Source organism: Dama dama, chromosome 22 (assembly GCF_033118175.1).
Source record: "Dama dama isolate Ldn47 chromosome 22, ASM3311817v1, whole genome shotgun sequence".
NCBI classification, from domain to species: domain Eukaryota; kingdom Metazoa; phylum Chordata; class Mammalia; order Artiodactyla; family Cervidae; genus Dama; species Dama dama.
In genome coordinates this window covers 45,187,735-45,215,385 of record NC_083702.1, presented here as the reverse complement: position 1 = coordinate 45,215,385, position 27,651 = coordinate 45,187,735, and the positions used below count along the sequence as shown (strand labels likewise).

At 38.6% G+C, this 27,651-nt stretch overlaps 1 protein-coding gene across 13 annotated transcripts in view; it reads right to left on the bottom strand.

Moving 5' to 3' along the window:
• The window catches only part of RBFOX2 (RNA binding fox-1 homolog 2), a 289,064-nt gene that overhangs the window by 190,513 nt on the left and 70,900 nt on the right, over positions 1 to 27,651 (bottom strand). For all 13 annotated transcript variants that reach the window (XR_009689794.1, XM_061125391.1, XM_061125396.1 and 10 more), the window contains exon 2: positions 14,177 to 14,227. Coding sequence is in view for 12 of the 13 variants with exons in the window: in XM_061125391.1 (XP_060981374.1) it covers positions 14,177 to 14,227 (51 nt within the window). In the remaining variant the exon portion in view is untranslated. The remainder of the gene's footprint in view (positions 1 to 14,176; positions 14,228 to 27,651) is intronic.

The following is a 27,651-nucleotide window of genomic DNA, read 5'->3' as shown; positions in this document are numbered from 1 at the left end:
TATTTTTTAGATGCACCCAATTTTGTAACACAAGACCTTAAGTCATCTGTTGCATTCCCCTACCTCTCTAAGTCAACCCTAAATCAGCTCAGTATAATGGTATATAGCTAATACTACTAAGAAAATAAAAATATTTGACCTACAACTGAAACGCACAACTATATTGTCCAACTACAACACCTTTGGCCTTATCTTATATTTGACTAGTTGGTTTCATTCTAAATCACTCGTCACGGTTATCTGTTGAAGAACAACAGGTTGAGGAAATATACCAAGCTTCTTAAAAGTAACTTACCGAGTGTAACCAGGGCTGGTTGAAGAGACCACCTGCGGCTCAATGGTACTACCTACCAGAGAAAGATGATCCTACTAACTAACTACTTGGCCACTCTAAGCAATTCTAGACTGGTGAATCTCCTCATATTGAAAATTGCTAATAAAGGAAATTCTATAATTTTCCTTTTATAAATAGTCCCAGTGATTAATAATCTTTAGCCATGTAATTCTTTTTGATGGCCACGTTAGATCTTTCATCATAATACACATCAACTGTATACATAGTATTAGGTCAGTCTACTACAAAGTCAAGCAGTGAAGTTATGATCAATCTGTTTACAAAATACATACTAAGCACTTGAGTCAAGAATGGATATAAACTGTTCTAACAGCCTGAAATCACAGCAACCCCAAACTGAGTGAAAGGAGGCAAAGTAGGGGAAGAAGTCAAACTCCGGCATAAAAGACAGGACATGCCAAGAAACCAGGTACAGAAGAGGGGTGAAAAGGAAAGACAGCCACACTTTTCATTCTTTGGACTCAAGTCACTCTCTCATCTATCCACAGAGCCATAGCAACCCTGTAGATTCAGAGGGGAGAGGCTAAGGGACAAAAACTGCCACTGTTTCCACAGTGAAGCGTGACACTCCCAAGTACCACAAACTCAAACCCATCACAGCCAAAACAGCCCTGAAAGGAAAAGAGGGAAGTTGAGCCCAGAGATGAGAAGAGTTCTTTTAGATTCCAAGGAAAGCTAAAGATAGTGGTTAGTAAACAACATCAACCAATAAGACACTTTTTACCTTAGAAGTTTTTAAAAATTTAACCTTTACAATCACTTTACAGACATAGACACTTACCCTCACTTTCACAGAGGATAAAACTGAGCCTTAGAGAAGTTAAATAATTTGCTCACAATCTTCACAGTATTTCCCAAACTCCTTGATCTGAACCTCACGGAAATGTTCATATAGACATGTTAAAATGAGTTCAAATGATTAGTGGGAATTAGGAAAGATTTCATAAAGCAGGTTAAGTTGTGGCCAGAGATCCTAAAGGATACATAGGACTCTGCTAGGAAAAGGAGGAACATTTCAAGCAAAGGGCACTAGAAAGAAATCAATGTCCAGGAGAGAGAATTGAAGGACTGAAAGAAGACACACAGAGCAGAAGAAATATGTGGGTAGGGTAACAAGGAGCAAGGTGGTTGCAGAGAGCCTTCAGTGTCTGCTCAATTTGAACCAGATTCTATTCAAGGCATGAAAGTCTCAAAAATGACTCCCTCTTTCAATTTATGTTGCCAAGACCCATAATGAGTGAGGCAAATAAACTTACACAGATTTCATTTCCCTCACATTGACATATTTTTTCTTGGAAATATGGTAAAGCCATGTTCCTGCACTAGAAATTTCAAATCGATACATGTAATTCATTTCACATGGTGAATAACTAAGACTCAAAAAGAAAATGAAAAATAGACTTAAATCAGAGACTGTGAGAACTAATCATTTCCTTATAAAGCTTCCTTAAGGCCTCTTTCCCATAAAATAGAAAAGAAAAATAATTTACTGACCCTATTACATGTCAAGAAACTTACAAATGTTATCTCAAATCCTACAACAACCTTTCACAGTAGATACTATTCCTATTTTACAGAAACTGAGACTCAGAGAAAGCTCAAGAAAAAACTTGTCCAAGATCCTCTAGCCTGCAATGGCAGAGCTGATACTTAAACCAAAAGTCAGGGATGCGGGTGTGTGTGTAGGGGGTGTATGTGGGTGTGTATCTACAGAGGAATTTCCATGAAATAATTTTACACAGAAGCTACAGTATCTTGGTTGGGGGTTGGGGGAACCCAATGAAACTGGCTGATCCCTTACCATATCACATCCCTTCAGACATGCAGAAAGTAGCATAATTTCTCTTAACTACATTATGGGCTTTCTTGCCCAAACATGCCTGCCACTAAGCATCTGGAGAAGACTGTCTCAGCCAAACACAAAGCCACTATAAACCTGCCAATCTTTTTAGAGCAATTGCCAGGCCTGAAAAGAGGTAATCAAATGCCTGTTTTCATAGGATGGTTATGCAGAGTTTATTCAAACTTAGCACGTAAGAATCAGTTTTGTTTTATTAGGGGAAGGAAGATTTGTCTTGCAAAATCTCATAACTGGGAAAAACTATTTCCAAATTGTAAATATGACAAAGAACTCGTATCCAGAGTATATAAAGAACTCTTACAATTCAACAGTAAAAGAACAAACAAACCAAATATTTGTATAACCAAATAAAACTAAATAAATGGGCAAAAGACTTGAACAGACATCTCAACAAAGATACATGAATAGCCAATAAGCACATGAAAATGTATTCTACATTGTTAATCATCAGGGAAATGCAAAGTAAAACCACAATGAAATAGCAATATATACTCAGTATAATCAAAGAGATGGATAAAACCACACCACTTTGGAAAACAGTTTGGCAGTCTCTTAAAGTTAAGCATAATACTTTTTATAATTTCTTCTATCATATTACTGCATTGAAATTTTTATAAGGTTCAGTCAAATATTTAGAAATATTTTATTTTCCTTTCAAATTGGATTTAACCCTTTAATTGTCTAGATATTATTTTGATTTGTAATAGAAAGATAATGAGTTACTTGAGTAGTTTTTAAAAATAACTTTCATTAAATTGTTCAGTGATCCTCCCCCCAAAAAGCTAAGCATAACTTTACCATAAAACCCAGCTATTCCACTCCTAAAAATCTGCCCAAGAGAAATGAAAACATACATCCATACAAAGACTTGTGAGTGTTCATAACAGCATTGCTACTGCTAAGTCGCTTCAGTCGTGTCCGACTCTGTGTGACCCCATAGACGACAGCCCACCAAGCTCCTGTCCCTGGGATTCTCCAGGCAAGAACACTGGAGTGGGTTGCCATTTCCTTTGCCAATGCATGAGAGTGAAAAATGAAAGTGAAGTCGTTCAGTCGTGTCCGACTCTTAGTGACCCCATGGACTGTAGCCTACCAGGCTCCTCCGTCCGTGGGATTTCCCAGGCAAGAGTACTAGAGTGGGTTGTCGTTGCCTTCTCCCCATAACAGCATTATGTACTCATAAAAACCAAACTGGAAATAAGCCAAGTATCTATCAACTGGTAAATGGATTAACAAAATGTGTACAACCACTCAACAGAATACTATTCAGCAATGAAAAGTAATGATATGGTGATACATATGACGACATGGATGAATCTCAAAAACACTATGATAAATGGAAGAAGTCATACAAAAAACATTACATACATATTATATGATTGCATATATACGAAATGTCCAGAAAAGGTAATTTTATAGAGTCAGAAACAAGTAGATGGTTGTCTGGGGCTTGGGTGGGAGTAGGGATTGATTGCAAACAAATTTAGGGGGATAATAAAACTATTCTAAAACTGGACTGTGGTGATGGTAATATAAATCTATAAATCTGTCTATAATAAAAATCCTTGAATAAGAACACTTACATTGAGCAAACTTCACATATTATATCTCAATAGTGCTTTTCTGGCCTGGAGAATTCCATGGACTGTATAGTCCATGGAGTCACAAAGAGTTGGACACGACTGAGTGATTTGTTTTGAAATTCCCTCACAGCTCAGTTGGTAAAGAATCCACATGCAATGGAGGAGACCCTTGGTTCAATTCCTGGGTCGGGAAGATCCCCTGGAGAAGGGATAGGCTACCCACGCCAGTATTCTTGGGCTTCCCTTGTGGCTCAGCTGGTAAAGAATTTGCTGCAATGTGGGAGATCTGGGTTCGATCCCTGGGTTGGGACGATTCCCTGGGAAAGGGAAAGGCTACCCACTCCAGTATTCTGGCCTGGAGAATTCCATGGACTGTATAATCCATGGGGTAGCAAAGAGTCGAACATAAGTGAGTGACCTCCACTTTCACTTCATGCTTCTTAAAAAGTAATTACTAAACATATATATGGATTTTCTATACATATATACGTATGTATTAAATAACTCCAGTGGAAACCAAAAAGTATACAAGAAAGGGAATGTAGTCATAATATTTTATGGTTCAGCTATATTCACTCATAATAATGTATATATTATGTAAACATAAATAAATAATGAACACTGATTTAACAACAACAAAAAAGGCTTTGTTAGAAGGAGGGGGAGAGTGTCTATAAAACTGCTAATTTCTCGCCTCCAATACTAAGTAGGAAGCCAAAGGATAGAGCTTCAAACTGATAAATCAAGAAATATCAGAACAAGCATGTGATTTAGGTGCATGGTTGTAAGTAACAAAAGAAATAAAATGGTCTTTCCTAGGAGAGAGAAAATTTTATGAAGTTTCTACAGGATGGAATGATCTAAAAGGCAATATTAAGCCTGAAGCCGATGAACAGTTTGAAGCTGCAGCACTTACCAGCCCTTCATCCACTAGAGGGTGTAAGGCAACACTACACAAGGACCTGAGCCGCTGACGAGTGACCCGATGTCTGATACTGAAGAGAAGCAACATTTGAATAAATTTTGCATAAGGCTGAAAGCAGGGTTCTAGGTAACCTACTAGGAAGAAAAGAAAGCGATTGCATACTTTTTGTAATTTAAAAGCAAACTATAATTACTTTTGATTGTGAGATATAAGAGAGGTATGAAGGAGGAAGGAACAGTTAGGCAACTTGGGATGGACATGCACACACCACTATATTTAAAATGGATAACCAGCAAGGACCTCCTGTATAGCACAGGAACTCTGTTCAATGTTATGTGGCAGCTTGGATGATAGAGGAATTTGGGGAAGATAGGACACAGGTATACAAATGGCGAAGTCCCGTCACTGTTCATCTGAAACTATCACAACACAGTTAACTGGCGATACTTGAGTACAAAAATTTTTTTAAAGAAATTTAAAAATTAAAAAAAGAAAGAGGTATGAAACATTTTATTTCTAAATCTGTCATTTTAATCCAGTCTCCAACTGGGAAATGGCAGTGGGGTAAAGCTTCTTATTCAACAACTAAGTGCTAGCTGGAACTGATACTAAACACAGCAAATGAAAAAGTTGTCCTCTAGACAGTTGTAATGTTGCCTTTTTGGGGGGGGGGGGTGGTTGGGGGATTCTAAGTATTCATTCATTACAGCAACCACAATGTAGCTTTGAAAAATGTAAAGCAGATCATGTCATTCTCTGCTTAAAATCCTTCAAAAGCTTTACATTAAACTGAGAATATTTTTTCGTTTATTCATTGAACAAATACTTATTGATCTCCTCCTAAACACCTAGCTCTGCTCTAAGCAATGTCACAACTTGTAGAGAACTTATATTTTAGTGGAAGAGACAGACAATAAAGTATACACACTAGATAATTTAAGATAACAGTGAGAGAGAGTGAATGGTCAGGCTATGTATATGTGGATAACTTTAGACTGGTGTGGTCTGGGAAGGCTCCTCTGAGAAGTAAACTTTGTCCCCATGATCGGAATGAGAAGGTGAAGATCTGGGTCAAGAGCACTGCAGATCTGACAGTGATTCCACACCTGAAGCTGAGATCAAGCTCCACAAGTTAGAAAATGAAAAGAGTGCCCAATGCAGCTGAAGTTGACACTAAGTAAGAGAGGGGTAGGAGATGAATTACAGAGGTAGGCAATAAGCTCATATAAACATACTCCTAAATCCATACAATGAGATATTCTACCAAAAAAACAAAGTACTTATACATGCTACAATATGGATGAAGGTTGAAAACATTGTACCAAGTGAAAGAAACCAGTCACTAAAGACCAGATACTGTATGATTATGCTTTCATTAAATGTCCAGAATAGGCAAACACACATAGACAGAAAGCAGATCATTGGCGCATGTGTGCAAAGAATGGTAAAGTGACAGCTAAAGGCTATGTGTGAGGTTTCTTTAGGGTGGCATTTTTAAGAACAACAATTACTTGAATCTTGTTTTTCAAAACTGTAAACTGCAATCCATTAGTGAGTTCAGGAAATCAATTCTGGTCAATCTATTGTTAGTCACAATCAACAGTTTTTTTTTTTTTTTTAATGGAATGGAATGGAAAATATCACAGAGCTAAGAGTAACAGGCAAATTTAGCCTTGGAATACGGAATGAAGCAGGGCAAAGGCTAATAGAGTTTTTACCAAGAGAACGCACTGGTCATAGCAAACACCCTCTTCCAACAACACAAGAGAAGACTCTACATATGGACATCACCAGATGGTCAACACCAAAATCAGACTGATTATATTCTTTGCAACCAAAGATGGAGAAGCTCTATACAGTCAGTAAAAGCAAGACTGAGAGCTGACTGTGGCTCAGATCATGAACTCCTTATTGCCAAACTCAGACTTAAATTGAAGAAAACCACTAGACCATTCAGGTATGAACTAAATCAAATCCCTTATGATTATACAGGGGAAGTGAGAAATAGATTTAAGGGACTAGATCTGATAGACAGAGTGCCTGATGAACTATGGACGGAGGTTCACGACACTGTACAGGAGACAGGGATCAAGACCATCCCCATGGAAAAGAAATGCAAAAAAGCAAAATGGCTGTCTGAGGAGGCCTTTCAAATAGCTGTGAAAAGAAGAGAAGCCAAAAGCAAAGGAGAAAAGGAAAGATATTCCCATTCGAATGCAGAGTTGCAAAGAATAGCAAGGAGAAAGCCTTCTTCAGTGATCAATGCAAAGAAATAGAGGAAAACAACAGAATGGGAAAGACTAGAGATCTCGTCAAGAAAATTAGAGATACCAAGGGAACATTTTATGCAAAGATGGGTTCGATAAAGGACAGAAATGGTATGGACCTAACAGAAGCAGAAGATATTAAGAAGAGGTGGCAAAAATACACAGAAGAATTGTACAAAAAAGATCTTCACGACCCAGATAATCACGATGGTGTGATCACACACCTAGAGCCAGACATCCTGGAATATGAAGTCAAGTGGGCCTTAGAAAGCATCACTATGAACAAAGCTAGTGGAGGTAATGGAATTCCAGTTGAGCTATTTCAAATCCTGAAAGATGATGCTGTGGAAGTGCTGCACTCAATATGCCAGCAAATTTGGAAAACTCAGCAGTGGCCACAGGACTGGAAAAGGTCAGTTCTCATTCCAATCCCAAAGAAAGGCAATGCCAAAGAATGCTCAAACTACCGCACAATTGCACCTATCTCACATGCTAGTAAAGTAATGCTCAAAATTCTCCAAGCCAGGCTTCAGCAATACGTGAACCATGAACTTCCAGATGTTCAAGCTGGTTTTAGAAAAGGCAGAGGAACCAGAGATCGAATTGCCAACATCCACTGGATCATCAAAAAAGCAAGAGAGTTCCAGAAAAATGTCTATTTCTGCTTTACTGACTATGCCAAAGCCTTTGACTGTGTGGATCACAACAAACCGTGGAAAATTCTGAAAGAGATGCGAATACCAGACCACCTGACCTGCCTCTTGAGAAACCTATATGCAGGTCAGGAAGCAACAGTTAGAACTAGACATGGAACAACAAACTGGTTCAGATGGGAAAAGGAGTACGTCAAGGCTGTATATTGTCACCCTGCTTATTTAACTTATATGCAGAGTACATCATGAGAAACACTGGGCTGGGAAGAAGCACAAGCTGGAATCAAGATTGCTGGGAGAAATATCAATAACCTCAGATATGCAGATGACACCACCCTTATGGCAGAAAGTGAAGAGGAACTAAAGAGCCTCTTGATGAAAGTGAAAGAGGAGAGTGAAAAAGTTGGCTTAAAGCTCAACATTCAGAAAACTAAGATCATGACATCTGGTCCCATCACTTCATGGCAAATAGATGGGGAAACAGTGGAAACAGTGACAGACTTTATATTTTTGGGCTCCAAAATCACTGCAGATGGTGACTGCAGTCATGAAATGAAAAGACACTTACTCCTTGGAAGGAAAGTCATGATCAACTTAGATAGCATATTAAAAAGCAGAGACACTACTTTGCCAACAAAGATCTGCCTAGTCAAGGCTATGGTTTTTCCAGTGGTCACATATGGATGTGAGAGTTGGACTGTGAAGAAAGCTGAGCGCCAAAGAATTGATGCTTTTGAACTGTGGTGTTGGAGAAGACTCTTGCGAGTCCCTCGGACTGCAAGGAGATCCAACCAGTCCATCCTAAAGGAAATCAGTCCTGGGTGTTCATTGGAAGGACTGATGCTGAAGCTGAAACTCCAGTACTTTGGCCACCTCATGCAAAGAGCTGACTCACTGGAAAAGACCCTGATGCTGGGAGGAACTGGGGTCTGGAGGAGAAGGGGACGACAGAGGATGAGATGGCTGGATGGCATCTCCGACTCGATGGACATGAGTCTGAGTAAACTCCGGGAATTAGTGATGGACAGGGAAGCCTGGCGTGCTGCGATTCATGGGGTCACAAAGAGTCGGACACAACTGAGCAACTGAACTGAACTGAACTGAAGAACACAATATGGATAAGTAATTTTGGTAAGACTAATTTAACTCTTACGTTTGTGTATGTGTGTGTGTGAGTGTACTGGGTCATGATGTAAATGGTTATCGTTTACTAGAAATTGCCATCTTTTTTAAGCTTGAAAGTGCTGAGCTAGACCTTGAACATCCTTACTATGTCCTCCATTGCAAACCTCCCCAAGGAAAGAAAAACAGCCATCATTTCTTTGCCACCGAAACAAATGAGTGTGACAGAAAATGCACTTACTATTGCCCATGGCTCCCAATCAAAATAAGCCCTAAAAGTTCATTTGCAAAAAACTGGACAAAAATAAAATTCATTCCAGGGCTAAAAAAAAAAAAAAAGATAACTGGTGAGAAAAGGGGAAATTAAAAATCCTCAAGAAGAAAGAAAATACTTTTGGGATAAAAATCTCTTAGGTAAATTTATAATCTTCCCTCTAAATTAAAAGTAAGGCTGCTACTCCAAATTTAAATCCCTAATTATCTCAGTCACATCTGTCATCTTTTTTGAAATTCCCATTTTGTCGGAATCACTTTATCATGTTCATATAATAGCTCTTCGACAGATTTTTAGAAAATTGAAGGAAAAAACTTTTTAAGGAGCCACTGAGTAGCACTTAAAAAATCAGAGTTCTAACACTGTGACATTAATTTTCTTTATATTAAAAATCAAAAATTATAACAGGAAGTTTTATTTCAATCCTCATGGGCATGTTCTTCTTGACACTCCCAGGAAAGCAGTGTTCTCTAAGCTAAACAGCAAATCACAATCATAGGCCATAGTGTAGCTAGCAAGTAAAAGTAAGTAAATTCATAAAATGAAAAAAAGATAAATTGTAGACTGTAAGTTATTTTAACAAACAAAACAGGAAGAAAACTTGACAGAAGTTCAGTTATGTAAGGAACTTCCAGTTCATATGAAGACTTTTCATGCTGTTACATTCTCCAAAGATTCCGTAATATCTTATCTTGCCACAGGAGGATGAGAACATCCCCATTTAAAGAGGAGAGAACATACCCATTTAGAGAGGAGAGAACGCTGACAGAAGAGTACAAGAGGAAACTACAAGACACGGAGGCTGAAAATCCAGGGCTCAAGTCTAACTGTGCCGCTAACTATGTGACAAGGGGAAATTCATTGAAAAATCTCTGCTTTGAGGGACAGGGTGGGTACGGAGGGAGAGGGGGGTTCAGGATGAGGGAACACATGTATACCTGTGGCTGATTCATGTTGACGTGTGGAAAAAACCATCACAATATTGTAAATTATCCTCCAATTAAAATAATTAATTAAAAAAAAAAGTCTTTTCCTAGTAAGTCCAATGCTAGGGGTTTCCTCAAAAAAAACAAAACAAAACAAAAACTCTACTTTGGTTTTCTTAGCTACAAAATAGGGATAATAAAGCCCGACCTTCCTAGTAGAGCTATTGTGAAGATCAAAACTGAATATACTGACACCTGGAAGCACACACTGTAAACTGCACAATAATTTACTAACATTCCGGTTCCTTAGCTGATTCAACACCTGAACCCAACCATGAGTCTGTCCTCTCATCTCCAATGTGAATGTCAATACTTCATGCCCATAGGTAGAGTGTGGGCAATGCACCAAGCCATAATCCCAAACCTTATCATCCCAGTTAAGGGGTGCTTAGCTGCTCACTCATGTCCAATTCTCTGCGACCCCATAGACTGTAGCCTGCCAGGCTCCTCTGGCCATGGGATTCTCCAGGAGAGAATACTGGAGTGGGCTGCCATGCCCTCCTCCAGGGACCAGTTAAGGGGATACTCACTTTATTTCTTTAATCATAGCTAGGATGACCACACATCCCATTCATCAAGATCTGCCTCAGACTATTCAACGGTAGCATCCCTCTTCTCTCTCAAAATTGCCCCAACTTGAATGATAAACTATATGCAGTCACCCTAATTACAGCAGATATAACATTGTAGCACCAAGAGGTGACAGGCAAGGTCTAGGTTTAGGACTCCCATTGTAGTTCCTAGGGGCCCCTGAAAACCATTCCAAATAAAAAAAACCAACATTAGCAGAAATAATAAGTTTCCTATGCAGAACTAAGGCCCCTTCTAATCAGTCTGCTGTTCCCAGGTCCCTCCTGAATAAAAACTCTGGTGCTAATGCACACAAATATTCTCTCATTCAGAGAACATTATAAACCCACAAAATATTCCAGCCTTAATCAACACTTGGGAGCTCTATCATAAGCATGTGCATATACACATAAATCACAGAGCTAGGAATTTAAACCATGACATTATGTCATCAACCTAAAATTCTGCGTGGCCTGAGATAAAACATTCAGCCTTTCTGAGCAGGTTTTCACTTCTGCTAATCTAGAACATGTCTGTCTCCTCCACTTCCACAGAGAGACCACATCAGCAAACACTGTGATGTGCTCGGAGTGCTTTGTAAAAGCAATGGAGTGCCATCCTTGAAAGCCTTTAACTGATTGGGAAAGAAGGCTGAGCTGAAATTGCATAAAAAAGCAAAACCTCTACAAGGGGACAGGTGGGTTTTTCTCCCCTCCTCGCCTTCCCAGGTTTTTGATTCAAATGTGTTACCAGGGGTGTGTGTAACAGGGTGAAAAGTGTCACCGTAACGGTGAAATGCTGGCCCACTTAGTGCTAAGGAACTTTGTTGTTGTAATTCTTAACCAGGGTCACGGACTCCAAGATTTATAGTTCAGTGTCAAGGGATCTATGAAGCCTCCAAATGATAAATAAATAAAGTGAGTGAGCAGAAATACTGCACATGACCACATTTTTCTTTGGTAAGTCAATAATGGCCAGTATAGAGGAAAGGACACTCAAAAACAGAGGACAAATTTCAGTGCTAATTCAGCTACAAACTTGTATTGTCACCTTGGATAAATCACTTTAATCTCTGTGTGCCTGTTTCTTTATCTTTCCAAAGGAAATACTTGCCTTATCCATTCAAGAGGTGGCGGTGAGGATAAGAGGAGAAAATACTGATGAAAGCCCCACTTTGCAACAGTCAAAAGATTGTCACTTTTATGTCTTTTAAAATCACCATTAGAAGCTGAGAGGAATTTTGTCTGGAGATGGTTCCTATTTATTTAGAAAGGAAATGCCAAAAAATAAGGAAAAGCAAATAAAGATTCACATAATTAAAGTTCACCTTCAATTCCACTCTCCGGTCTCTGGATGTGCTGAGCCAAAGCACTCCGGGGAGGTGTTCAGTTTCTGCCCAGCTCAGGCTGCTCAGTGACCAGTGTTTCACACTGATAAATGCCTCCCAAATCTCAGAGCACAAAGTGAGAGTTCACAAGGTTAGGTGCATTAATTAGCAGGATTCATCTGGATTCTGTATTCATCAAATGCAACAAGCAGCCATTCAATATTTGCCTCTTTGCACTACACTAAGGTCTCTAATTCAAAGATTCAGACAGAAAAACAAAATAAAACCCAAGAAAGTAAACTAAAATAAACCTGTCACCATCAGAATGTGCCTCAAAGTAAATTAAGCAGCTTTAAACCACAGCAAAAGGGTCTGCATAGGCCCACAGCAGAGACAGTGTGAGCAATAAATGTGCAGGCTACAGAAGTGGGTCCCACTGCAAAAGAAAGGAAAAATAAAGTAGTTCTAAGCAAAGACTACGTTGTGTGCTTTAACAAATTCTTCTTAATTCCTTCTGCTTAATTCCTTACTGATCTGTAATCCCCACAGGAAGACACATTATACAGTACCTTTTCAGATTCTTTTAAACTTCGTTAAGTCTGTTCCCCATACTTAACTTCAATTAGTTTTACCTTCCTATATCTAAAATAAGCCTATATCCAAAATAAACAACATTTGATAAGCAAATATTTGCATTAGTACACAAAAGTAGACTCAGAGACCGACCACGATCCCTTATGTTTTAAAGGTCCTAGGTGGAAAGTACAGGGTGAAATAGAAAATGTCACTCACTTCAAAGCAGCCCAGAGGATTGTAGTGTTTTATTTTGGCTGCAAAAATCACCTGGAGGAATTTCTAAATACCTGAATGGCTAAGCCCAATCTCAGACTCACTCAATCAGAACCTCTGCGGCCTAGATCTCCAGGCAATGGTACTTTTTCTGTTATATGGCCAGGATATAGAACTGCTATCAAAGGACATGAATTTCACAGTTTACAGAAGCTCTAGGGCAAATCTAAACCAGAAAGAAAAAAGGAAGACCTTCTACATTATCTTTAGGTCTGGGGTAAATGACCATCTCTTTCACCAAAAGCTCCCATAGGAAAGACCTTCAGTGCCAACAGGGATCCCACTGGGAGATGAACACAGAGAGGAACAGCACTTTCTCTCCCCTCCTTTTTGCCATACCCTACCTGGACCAGTCTGATGCCAACTCAACACCAGAAATGCAAGAACTGAGCCAATACTTCCAAATCTGGAAGGCCCTCAAATAGTGCTGTTGACTATGGCGCCATCCTGGTTTTTAAGCTCAGCTTCAGGGGTTTTGATGAGATTTAATTAAGTTCTAGGAAGGGAAACTAGGTCAACCCCTTGGTCGAGCATTCTGATAATGCACATCCCTTAATGTGCGTTACTGGACAAGTCTAATAATGGTGATTTTTTTGGACAACCCTATAAGGAATAGTGGATAGGCATTCAAAGATACACATGATGGCTAGAAATTCAGAGAGATTTCTAGGAGCTACCCTTTTAAATCTCCTGAAGAGTTTCAATATCTTCAAACAGCAGGAGGTAAATTCCAGAAGCTAGGTGTCTTACATCATTTCTCTGAGGCAGCCTAACCTGTTCTACCCTAACTCTGTCAGCCTCACCAGATCCGAAAAGCACAAGGACAGGGAAGGCATTTTACACCCTTGCCTAAACCATACTGAGGATGTCTTGGCGGGAGATGGTTTTGCTCTAACCCACAAATGGGACCCAGGCTTTCTCCAATCATCCTCCCTATCTAACAAAGAAAGGCAGCAGAAACTTCCCTGATTAAAACCATAAGGCTGAATTCCCCCAGGGACAAGAATGGAATTTTCTTGTTGCTGATTACTGCAGGGACTCCAAAAATCTGCGCAGGCAGGGGCTAAGTGGCTGGGAATAAACAGACAAGTCTAACACAAAATTATGAGACATTAAGAAAATCAAGTTAAAAAATTATCATGTAGCCTGTAGAAGAAAAAACAAAAGCAATTACAACTGTGCTTGAGTGACTTTCCCCCAATAATATCCACAATTTCAATAATGTGATTACAATACCTTTAGGGTTAAGAAGTATGTTTTATATATTGCTAATGTAGATTCGTTGCTGAAACTAACCAAATCACTCTCCAAAATAAATAATTCCAGGAAATGCTCTCTATCATGTAGCATTCTTAGATAAAACACACACATACCACATCTGAGTTATAAACAACTTATACCAACCTGGCTGTCCCGTGTTGGGAATCCATGATAACCTGGGGTCAGAGGCTCGTTCTGAGACAAAGAAAAGAAAAGAAAACCATAAGACAAAAGACAGTGTTAAGAATCATCAGAATCATCCACAATGATCAGACATAAATTCCTGCAGTAGTTCCTAAGGTATTCCATTGCTCTACTCCACTCTACCTATATACATCTCTGAGTTAAGCATGCAGGATAGCAAAAAAATAAAAAACAAATAAAAAACAGTATTTGCTTAGGAGCATTATCCATAAAACACTGTGTTCCTCCTCGTCCACCTAAATGTTTGCTTCTCAGTGCCTCTCCAACAGAGCACTCCAGGGATTTGGGGCAGATCAACTCCTAACTTCACACTATGGGACTCCAGCATGTCTGGCCCCTGAACTCTAAAAGCCAGTAGCGCTCCCGAACACCGGACAACGAAAAACCTTCACACATTTCCAAAAGTACCCTCGTTGGGAAGGGGACAGCATCACCCCTACTGAGAACTGCCTCTTGACCTGGACAAGTTTTGTCCCTTCCCTCTATCAATCTGCTTTCCTTCAGTTTTGCCACTGTTCCAGACTTCCTCTAACATCCTACATCCTATGGACTCAAGTGACTCCCAATATGTATATGTGTTAAATTTATTAGGTTATTTGCACAATTTACTTTCCATATTATTTATAATTTAATTCATCTTTTTGTAAAGGTGTATCATACTGAGTAGGTCTTCCCAGGTGGTGCCAGTGGTAAAGAACCTGCCTGCCAATGCAGGAGACGCAAGACACATGGGTTCAGTCCCTCGGTCAGGAAGAACCCCTAGAGGAGGGCATGGCAACCCACTCCAGTATTCTTGCCTGGAGAATCCCATGGACAGAGGAGCCTGGTAGACTACAGTCCATGGGATTGCGCAGAGTTGTACACAACTGAAGTGACTTAGCACGCACACACACACATCATACTGAGTGCCTGATCTTCACATTAACCATTAAATCAAGATCCTTGCGGGCTAGAATGGTAACCAATAGAAGGTATGCAAACCCTAATTTAGTATAAGGTCATACAATATGAGCACTCACTACTGGCTTACTTGACTCATTCAGTCATACACTGAGTATCTAATATTTTGAAAGAACTGTTTAGATGACTGACAAGAGTAAGAAAGATGAATAAAACAAGACCCTTGCCTCCAGGGGAACTTTAAAGTGGGAGGAGATACACATGCACATAAAGATGTAAATGAGAAAATAGTGTTTTTGTAGTTTTTTCAAGGTGCGCAATACAGCTACCTGAAAGATATTCATCCTCTTCTTCAATTCATTTGTATTTCCACTCCTACTAGCAGAAGGTTAAGTTAAGAAGAATTTTCATCAATAGGACCTTCTTTTATGACAAAAGAGTGAACCTTCCATCTAATGGTACATCTGCTTTGATTTTATCTACATCTTTGATCATCAAAAGTCCACACTCCTTTCAAAAATATGAAAGCAAGGTGTCAACTTAAGCTCCCTGCATAGACCTCCATGTCTTGTTCATCATGATTTCCCCACAGTCAAGCACAGTGTCTAACACATGCTGGACATTCAAAAGAATGTATAAATAAATAAATGAGGTTCAATAATGAAAAATTATTAGGCATCCGTTAGAGCATAGAAAAAGCAAGAAAATTCCAGAAAAATATCTACTTCTACTTCACTAACTATGCTAAAGGCTCTGACTGTGTGGATCACAACAAACTGTGAAAAATTCTTCTAAGAGGTCGGAATACCAGACCACCTGACCTGCCTCCGGAGAAATGTGTATGCAGGTCAGGAAGCAATAGTTAGAACTGGACATAGAACAACAAACTGGTTCAAAACTGGAAAAGGAGCATGTCAAGACTGTATACTGTCACTCTGCTAATTTAACTTATATGCAGAGTACATCATGTTAAATGCAGGGCTGGATGAAGCACAAGCTGGAATCAAGACTGCTGGGGGAAATATCAGTAACCTCAGATACGCAGATGACTCCACCCTTACGGCAGAAAGAGAAGCAGAACCAAATAGCCTCTTGATGAAGGTGAAAGAGGAGAATGAAAAAGCTGGCTTAAAACTCAACATTCAAAAAACAAACATCATGGCATCCAGTTCCATCACTTCATGGCAAATAGAGGGGCAAACAGTGTCAGACTTTATTTTTGGGGGCTCCAAAATCACTGCAGATGGTGACTGCAGCCACAAAATTAAAAGACGCTTCCTCCTTGGGAAAAAAGCTATGACAAATCTGAACAGTGTATTAAAAAGCAGAGACATTACTTTGCCCACAAAGGTTCGTATAGTCAAAAGCTATGGTTTTCCAGTAGCCATGTACGAATGTGAGAGTTGGACCATAACGAAAGCTAAACGCTGAAAAACTGATGCTTTTGAGCTGTGGTGCTAGTGAAGACTCTTGATGGCATCACCAACTCAATGGACATGAGTCTGAACAAGCTCCGGGAGTTGGTGATGGACAGGGAAGCCTGGCGTGCTGCAGTCCATGGGGTCACAAAGAGCTGGGCACAACTGAGTGACTGAACTGAACTGGACTTCAAGGAGATCAAACCAGTCAATCCTAAAGGAAATCAATCCTGAATATTCATTACAAGGACTGATGCTGAAGCTGAAACTCCAATGCTTTGGCCACCTGATACGAAGAGCTAACTCATTACAAAAGACCCTGATGCTGGGAAAGATTGAAGGCAGAAGGAGAAGAGGACGACAGAGGACAAGATGGTTGAATGGCATCACTGACTCGATGGACATGAGTTTGAGCAAGCTCCAGGAGATAGTGAAGGACAGGGAAGTGCTTCACCTGTCCTGGAGTGCTGTAGTCCATGGGGATCACAAAGAGTCGGACACGACTGAGTGACTGAATAAGCATTCACAGATGATCACTGACTCACAGACAATTCAAGTTCTTTTTTTTATTCCTAAGTCTCTATTTTGGACATTTATAAATTGTCTTCCCAAAGACAGTACACCAAAGATAACTGCCTTTAAAAATGATAGGTGCCAAAAAAAAAAAAGAAGTGATAGGTGCCAAAACAATCATGAGAAAGAACATAGTTGAAGGGTTCACATTACAAAGTTACAGTAATCAAGACAGTGTAATACTTTTAAGAACAGACAGACAGACCAATGAGGTACAACCAAGAGTCCAGAAATAAACCCTTGCAGTTATGATCAACTGAGTTTTAAAAAGTGTGCCAAGAAAAGTAATGGAAGAAAGAATAGCCTTTTCAACAAATGGTGCTGGAACACTTGGATATCTCGTGTTGAAGAATAAAGCTGGAACTCTGTCTTACACCATATACAAAATTAACTCAAGACAGATCACAGACCTAAAATCACACAACACTTAGAAGAAAACAAAGGAAATCTTCATGACCTTTGATTAAGTAATGGTTTCTCTGATATAACTACAAAAACACAAGTGACAAGAGGGAGGTGGGAGGGGGGATCGGGATGGGGAATACATGTAAATCCATGGCTGATTCATGTCAATGTATGGCAAAAACCACTACAATATTGTAAAGTAATTAGCCTCCAACTAATGACAATAAATGGAAAAAAAAAAAACACAAGTGACAAAGGAAAAACAGATTAAATGAACTTCATCAAAACTTAAAACTTCAGTACTTCAAAGGACACCATCATTTCTGGGGATCTAATACACACATAGTGATTACAGTTAACAAGACTGTATGATATACTTGAACTTTGCTAAGAGAATAGGCTGTAAATGTTCCCACCACACAGACACACACAAAGATAATTATGTGACATGATGCAGGTGTTAGTTACAGCTATGGTATTAATCATTTTGCAATATACAAGTGTATCAAACCAACAAGTTGTACACATTAAACTTACACAATGTTAATGCCAATTATGTCTCAATACAACTGGGGAGGAAAAGATATCATCAAGTTAGACAACAGAATGGGAGAAAATATTTGCAAATCCTTTGTCCAACAAGGGACTTGTATTCAGAACATAAAAGAACTCTTAGACAAATAATCCAAATTTTTAAACGGACAAAAGTTGTGAGCAGGAAGTTCTCCAAAGAGGATATACAAATGTCCAATAAGCACATGAAGTCAACACTGTTGGTCATTAGGAAAATGCACATCAAAACCATAATGAGATAACACACACACTAGGATGGCTACAGTCAGTCAGACAATAACAAGTATTATCAATGATATGGAGAAACTGGAATCTCACACATTGCTGTTGGGAATGCAGAATGGTGCAGGCTCTTTGGAAACAGCTTGGAAATCCCTCAAAAAAAAAAAAAAAAAAAAGTGACCATGTGATCCAGCAATTCCACACTATGTGTAACCAAGAAAACTGAAAACATACATCCATAGAAAGCCTCGTACACAAATGTACATAGCAGAGTTATTTCATAACAGTCAAAAAGCAGAAATAATCCAAATGTCCATCAACTGATGAATGGAGAGAAAAGTGTGGTACATGTATAACTGAGTATTTTTAGCAATAAAAAAGGAATAAAGTATTGATAAAACAAAGATGAACTTTAAAATCATCATGCTAAGCGAAAAAAATCAGAGACAAAAGCTACAAACTATAATTTCATTTATAGGAGATATTCAGAATGGGCAAATCCATAGAGAAAGAAAGAAGATTAGTAGTCTAGGGACTAAAGGGGGTGACTGCTAATGGGTACTGTGTTTTACTTTTGGTGATGAAAATGTTCTGGAATTAGTGATGATGGATTCACAACTCTGATTTTGCTGAAAACCCCAAAACACTAAACACCACTAAAAACACTTTGAAAGGGTGTGATTTATGGTCTATGAATTATAGGTTAATAAACTTGTTATTTAAAAATAATAATAATAGGCAATGTTGGCTGGCTATTCTCACACTAATTTTTACAGGGGAGACACCTGTGGCTTTGTTGTTTTACTGAGTTGCTCAGTCATGTCCAACTCCTTTGTGACCCCATGATTAGGAACCTCTGTCCATGGGATTCTCCAGGCAAGAATACTGCAGTGGGTTGCCATTTCCTCCTCCAGGGGATCTTTTCAACCCAGGAGTCAAACCCACATCTCTTGCGTCGGCAGGCAAGTTCTTCAGCACTGAGTCACCTGAGAGGCCCACCTGCAGCCTAGACCAGAACAAAAAGAACAGAGCTCCTTCCAGAATCCCCAAGAGCCGGGTTCATTCCCTCCAGATTTTAACAATGCTGATGATAAAGATGATGATATTGAGCAATCAATCAGGCACGGTTTTAGGATGATGAGGAGAGAGGGAAGAGAAAGTGGCAAAGAGAAGAAGATAATAAAACACAGATAATAGGTGGGAAAGTCAAACTTTCAACCCAGGTCTGTTGGATTCCAAAGCCACTGTTTGTCCCATTTTATCAAATTATCTTTTCTAATCATGCCATATTATTCCTTTACAATAATAATCATGCCATGTCATTTCTTTACAATAAATTTCAAGACTGAGAAAGGAATTAGAGGAGTAAGAAAGTCACCAAAAACCCCAAAAGCACCATTAACAAAGATTCATCACTCCCAGAGAGACTATCCCATGTATACACTCTTTGAGTTCAACAATGCACAACACTTTTTATAAGGGAAACAAAACAAAACAAAACAATCCTCCTACAAGCAAGCACTGTCAAACCTTTAATAGCAAAGACAGGTGTAATAACAGGTGCACAGAGGTGTGCCAGAGGAAGTGGACTTCCTCCTTCACCTGCTTAGCAAAATGGCTCTCCTTTCTCCCCCACCTCTCACCCTCAGAACTCTCCAGCCCTCAGACACGTCCTGCCTCACTGAAGGCGGCCTACTTAACGACACAGGCTTGTTTTCCTTTTTACTTTTATGGTATATATACCTGTCCCTTCAAAATGCATGAACTTTGCATGTTTTTGAATTTTATAGAAATGAATCCTATTGCATAGCAATTTCCTTCTTTTCTCAATATTCTGAGATTTATCTCCACTTATGCATGTCACTACATTTCACTAATTTTGACCACTGCTTAGTTTTCTATATTATGACTATGTCACAACTTATTTATCCCTCTTGCTTTCCTGTTAACAGACTTAAATTGTTCCCAGTTAAACTCACTAACCACACTGCCTGTGAACATTCTTTCAGAGCTGAGGTATCACCTTCCACCCATACACTGGCAAAAATAAAAATGTGACAAACTGGCAAGAAGAGGCAATAGACATCTTCACATCTAACAGTACGAATACAAGCATATTAGGACTACTCTTTTGGAAAGCAACTTTACAATAATTATTAAAATGTTAAATACTCATACCTTTTTATAATTTCATATCTCTGATTTATCTACTCTATAGAGAATCACCTGAACTTGTGCTCAAAGAAGCATGTTGGACCATAACAAAAAGAACAGGGATCGTTCCAAAATCCCCAAGAGCCTTGTTTGTTCTGGAGTCTATACATTTACTACAACACCATTTCCTATAGACTTTAACAATGCAACTTCAAAGGGTTTTTTTAATTCAGTGCTGTTTGCAATATTGAAAAACTAAAAAGAACCTCAATTATAGGGAAATAGTGTTATCAACTATTGTATTGTTTCAACATCCTCTGTTGAACTCTGCAAGCTTTTTATTTGTTTTTTCATTTATTTTTATTAGTTGGAGGCTAATTACTTCACAGTATTGCAGTGGGTTTTGTCATACACTGACATGAATCAGCAAGCTTTTTAAAAGGTAAAAAATCTCAACAAACTATCTCAAGTCATACTGAATGACAGCAAAACAGTCGGTGTGCTATTGCTTTAAATCTCAATACAAAAGAGGTATTTCTATGGGCTTTCCTGATAGCTCAGATGGTGAAGAACCTGCCTGCAATGCAGGAGACCGGGACTCAGTCCCTGGGTCAGGAAGATCCCCTGGAGAAGGGAATGACAGTGAAATAAATCAGTGTGATATTCCTTTAAATCACAATACAAAAGAGGTATTTCTACATGAATATAAAATCATAAATAACTGCACAGAGAAGATCTAGAAGGATATACAACAAAGTTCTAACAGTGGTTCCCTCTAGGGAGAAGAGTAAGATTTGTGGAAGGTTGACAGGGCATTCTCTATGGGAATTATTTGAATATACAAAATGTAAAATTCATGTATTAAGAACCAAAACAGTCACTATTACCAGTGTTTCATAATGGTTTATACAAACAGGTATTTTGTGCAAAAACACCTTCATATAATCTTATTTAGTCCTCACAATGCAGAAAATGGGTTTCATAACCCTCATTTTACAGATGACAAAACTGAATTTCAGAATGATTAAGTGGTTTGCTGAAGACCAAACAGCTAATGATAGTGGTCAAGCTGCCTTCAGATTCAGGTCTTTTAACTGTATACCTAGTACTCTATTACCTCATGACAACCTGTACAAACCAGTACTGGTCCTGGGAGAGATTGATATAATTGTCTAAAAACGTGCAGATCTGAGTTTTTTAATCAGAGTGAAAATAGTTGCTGAAACGTATTATTTTTTAAATTTTTTATTTCATATTGGAGTACAGTTGTAACAATGTTGTGTTAATTTCAGGTGCATGGCAAAGTGATTGAGTTATACATTAATAACAAATTTAAAGAGGAGATGAAATTACATGGAACAGATGGGACAGAAATCATATGTGTTTAAACTCCAAAAAGGAAAGGCTTTAGCAGCTGTATTGCCATGAGCAAGAGTTACTGACCTAGTAAGACTGGAAGACTTAGAAAATGACTGCCAAGACATAGAAGCTGCTCAAAAAAAAAAAAAAAGAATATGTAAGAAATAAAATACTAACCATAAGAATTTTACTACAGGTCAACAATTAAATCTGTTTAGAAGCGTCTGATTAATTAATATATGTAACCGACAAATAATTGTGATGGATCGTGAATGTACAACAGACACTGAAAGAAGTGAAGAAAAATATTACCTGATTTTTATATTCTTCACTGGCTGCTTAGAAGCTCCCACTGCATCTATGTTTGAAGAATCCACTTAAGCAGAAGCATCCTTCATTTATTCAGTAAAAGTGGATTTAACAACTGCTTTATGACAAGTACGGTGCTGGTATCCCTGCCCTTGAAGAGCTCTAAGTCATAATAATAACAAGATAATGTGATTGATAACACAACTAACATCTATAAAAAGAACTACGACTCCATAATATCTTTTGGAAACGTGTGTACTGAAGTCGGGGGTGGGCGATAAGTGGTAATAGCCTCTAATCTCGTATCGGAGGACAGGATCTCCACACTGTCAAGGACCGAAGAATGCTGAAAAGACACAGTGGATTTTAAAACCACTCCTCTAAATGCATTCTGAAAATCATCAACATCATTTCTAAATGATTAAACACATACAAAGAGCCAATAATATATTTGCGCGTTCCAAATTAAAATCACCTAGAATACTGAGCCTATGAGGTACAACAGATCAGCTTACTTAAGCATGTTTTTTTAAAGAGAGGCACTAAGAGGACTTAGTAACACTGAAGATCAAAAACGTCCTGCTTTCAGTGCAGAAATACAGTAGTGATATAACATACTAGCTATAAATCCTGAGCAACGATCAACAAAACTCTGAGGAGTCGAAGGAAGACGCAACTCTGCCAGCCTCCCCTGGTTTCACCCACTTAACAGGCCATGTGTTCAGCAGCCAGAGATTTATCACAAGAGTATTTTTTTCACTGGTTTCTATCAGTGATGAAGGTTGTCTAGGAACAGGAGCACAAAACTGAAAATGTACAAGAAAGCTACATTAAGCAATTAGAAAAAAAAAAAAATTAACCCACCTTACTGTCTTTCTTTTGTATCTAACAAAATCAAACCCGCTTCACAAAATGGAAGAGGAAGAAAAATATTGAGACTGGAACAAAATAAGTTCTTACCATCAGGCAGTTTGGGAAGAGGAAAGGAAAATGAAGCAAAGAATGAAGCTGTCCTCTGACAAACAAGCCTGATCAACGGTACTGTTTTTCATTGACTGACTTACTCTCAGTTGAAAATTAATTTCATGTTACCTTACATACATTTAACAGTGGAGGGAAAAATTGATTTAGACCATATCAGCTAGGGAAGAAAAGCAAATCAAGTTTCGCAGGTATTTCAATACCTTTGTTTTGCAGCCCAAGTTACTTGAAGTCGTAAGCCTATTTTTGAGTGGGCACACGGAAGGGAACACCACAGGAACTGAAGAGGCAGCAAAGTTCCACATGTTATTACGTACAAAAACCAACCCTAGCAACAAGTACTTCTGAGTTAGGAAGAGAGACTGCTTAACAACCACAGATCATTATTCTGTGTCCAAACCATACAAGGCTCAAGGTATCCAAAGGTAAGAGGACTTATAAGGGATATGAACCTGGTAGTATCTAACAACACAGTCCCAACAGAAAGTGCAATGGGTAACTGGCAAACTAAACTTTCACACTACTATATGCTGTGCTTAGTCGCTCAGTCATGTCTGACTCTTTGCAGCCCCATGGACTGTAGCCGCCAGACTCCTCTGCCTATGGCAATTTTCCAGGCATACTGGAAATACTGGAGTGTGTTGCCATTTCCTTCTCCAGGCATCTTCCCAACCTAGGGATCAAACCCAGGTCTCCTGCACTGCAGGAGGATTCTTTACTGTCTGAGTCACCAGGAAAACCCATAATAAAACAAAACATAGAGTAATTCATCCCACCTCCCCAACAAGAAAACTGACAGCCAATACCTCTTTGTTACATTCACCACTTCCACCCCAAATATCCCATTTTTTTTAAGAGCCAGTTCATTCTGGGGGTGATTTATCTCAGCCCTAGGGCTGGTTGCTATTATAATTCTTATAATATTAATTTAAATATTAACTTAATATTAAAATTAATTTTATGTTAATGATATATTATCTATCACATTATTACAGTATATCTGTTACATCTGTTATTCCTTAGAGTTCATTCTACACCTTACAAGCCAATCCCTTATTACTTCAATCTGCTGTTACAATAAATAATTCTTTATGTTAAATTCCTTGTTTAAATTACTTATAGTCTCTTTGTCCTGATTGGACCCAGACTGATACAGATGAACTGAAACAAAATGGTAATAGCCACTGATTTCACACAGGACAGACATTATGTTTCATATTTTATATACATTATCACTCTACATTCTCACTAAAACTCTATAATGTATCTCTCAACAGTAAGAAAACAGGCTTAGAAAATGAAGTAATTTGTTTATGATAATGCAAATCCAGGTTGGTCTGATACTCCAGCCCCTGCTGGTTCCCTACTATAACATTTATTTTTCCTCACAGAACCTAGCAACACTTTTTAAAGAACTAAACATCTCTGTCCTGGAGAAGAATGAACAAAGCAGTTCTGGCTGCTATACTTAGAAAGGGCAGCTTCCAAGGTTGGCCTTGAGTGGGGCCTGGGAACTGAGATTTCAGGAGGGTTCTATTCCCAGAACCAGTTAAGAGTGGCTCACTGTGCCTAAACTGTGCAAACCATACGGTTGATGCTGAACACTGCTTTCCTTCTGGGAGTCAAGAATCTGAGCACATGCTAGGCAGAGGGTGCCAAAGTGTACAACCCTTCCCAGCTATGCCCCAGGAAGAAAAATTTCCCCACTAAGGCTCTAATGAGCTTCCCCAGTAGACAACATTGCCACCACTGGCTGAAGCAGAGAAGCACACCCCATGTGACTGCACTTCACCACCATGCACTTTCTCCCTTGGTGATTTTGCTTTGTATCCTCTCACTGCTATAAATCATGGCCATGAGTATGTCTAGACACTGAATTCTGTAAATCCCAGCAAATCACTGGAGCTGGGGTAGTCTTGGGGACCTCCTAATACAGCCTGTGACATGCCAAGTATTTTATTAAATGCAGAGGACACAAAAATGAATGGGGCCTTTCCCTCAAGGAATTTGAGAATCTATTTAAATTTCCCTTCTTTCACTTCTCTGATATTCACTTCTCTGTTCACCACTTAAAATAGATCAGATACATTTCCTTGAGCTAAATCTCATTCTTGGTACTGAAATGATGCTAAATATTTAATAAGTCCATCAGGCAAAATCTGAGATACAAAGCTCTAATAAACTCGAAGGCCACACATATTTTCTTTTTACCTTCCCCATCATATTGTGTTCCTCATTAAAAATGAATTGACAAACCCTTGTACACTGCTGGTAGGAATATAAAATGGTGCAGCTGCTACAGAAAATTGTTTGGCAGTTCCTCAAAAAGTTAAACATAGAAATACCACATGGCCCAGCAATTCCACTCTTAGGTATATTCCCCAAAGAATTAAAAATAAGTACTCTTGCCAGCACTTGTACACCCTATGCAAGAGCTGGAAGGTGGAAATAACATAAATGTCCATCAGTGAACAAATAAATTATTGTATATACATACAAAGGAATATTATTTGGCTATAAAAAGGAATAAAGTACTGAAATATGCTATAACATGAATGAACCTTGAAAATATGATGGTATATGAAAGAAGCCAGACACAAAAGGTCATGTATTATGCAATTCCATTTATATGAAATATCAAAAATTAGCAAATTTCTAGAGGCAGAAAGCAGATTGGTGGTTTTCAGACTGGAAGGAAGGGGAAAGTGACTGCTTAACAGGTGTGGGGATGCTTTGGGGGTGATAAAAATGTTTGGAACTAGAAGGGGGGTGGATGCACCACATGTGAATGTACCAAAGAAAACCAAACAGCTCACTTTTAAAAGGTTAATTTACATGTTATATGAATCTCATCTCAAAAACAATTTTTGCAAAGCAATACAGTATACAATATGGCAATAATGATGTTATTTGAATGGGTACTTGTAGCTTGAAAAAAAAAAAAAATCAACAATGACTACAATAGACATAGATTCAAAACAGTGCTGTATCTCCATATACACCCTAGAAAACTATCTGAAAACTCAAGGTGGTTCTAAGATATGGTAGAGTAGAGCATGTATAACTGATGTAGTGGAGTATGTATAGATTTTCTTCCAAAACTCATAGAAAATAAAATTATAACATTACTATACATTATAGTTATTATAACTGTATTATTGTAATTATGAAATATTATATAATATTGTATATTACTTTGAATAGCATGCATGCATAAATAAAATCAATATTTTAAAGACATTTGCCTATTTCATCAACATCCCTAAAAATTTATATATTTTGGTAGGCTGATCTTTTCAATGGAAAAACAATTTAAAGCCTTATATTCGGTGTTTCCTCATATTCAGGCATTTACAGCACATATACATAACTTTTTTTTCCTCTTAAGTCTAGAAGGATGTATCCCAAAATGTTTAGTGATCATATGTCTTGGTGCTAAGGTGGGTTAACAGAGTGGTATATATATTTTTTCTTTTCCCCATCTGTATTTTCTAATTTTTCAACAATGGATACATATTATTTTCACTCAAAACCATCAAAAAATAGGCCCGTTTATTTGAACCAATAGGGATCACTGATGGTGTCTCAGATGGTGAAGAATCTGCCTGCAATGCAGGAGATCTGGGTTTGATCCCTGGGGAGGGGAAGATCCCCTGGAGAAAGGAATGGCAACCCACTCTAGTATTCTTGCCTGAAGAATACCATGGACAGAGAAGCCTGGTGGGGTACAGTCCATGGGGTTGCAAAGAGTCAGACATGACTGAGCAGCTAACACTTTGAAGGATTCTGTAAAAATTAAATGAGATAATACACATAAAGCCTTTAACACAGTACTCAGAATGTTGTAAGTATGCAACAAACATTAGGAAAAATGGATATCATTAGGTTTCTGTTTTTGAAAATATTCCTCAGGAAACATCTTTTATTACCTACAGCAAAAGCGTTTACCTTAATCCAGGCCTGGGTCACCTGAGTCAAGCCGAAATAACAGTTTCTCAGCTGGTCCAGCAGCCTTCATCCAGCTCTTCCCAGTTTTCTCACCAGGGCCAGGGTTAATTCCACAACCACCACTCACAGCACTCCCATGCTAATGGCTCTCCACTGCTTACAGGATCAAGTTCCAAAGATTCTAAAATCTGGCCTCACCTGTTCATTTCTTTTTTCTCCCTATTTATTTATTCCCTCAACAAACATTTACTGAGAGACATTCATGTGTCTGGTACTATGGTAGAAACAGAAAGACAAATTAAGTTACTGACTCTTTTCTCGAGGAACTCATAGTCTAGTGAGAGAGACAGGCATGTAAACAAGCACAATATGAATCATGCGATAAAATGTAAACATTAGGCCCAGAAGGAACAAATGTACAAGGCTGACAATGCAGTGAGAAAAGCCTGAAGAAATCACAAAGAAGGGACATCACAGGAGGCAAGATCTGGATGGGTTTGAAGGTCTCAACTTGACTCAAGTGACTTCACACCTAAGAGTGTTCTCCCACATCAACTCAACTCAAGTAAGGTC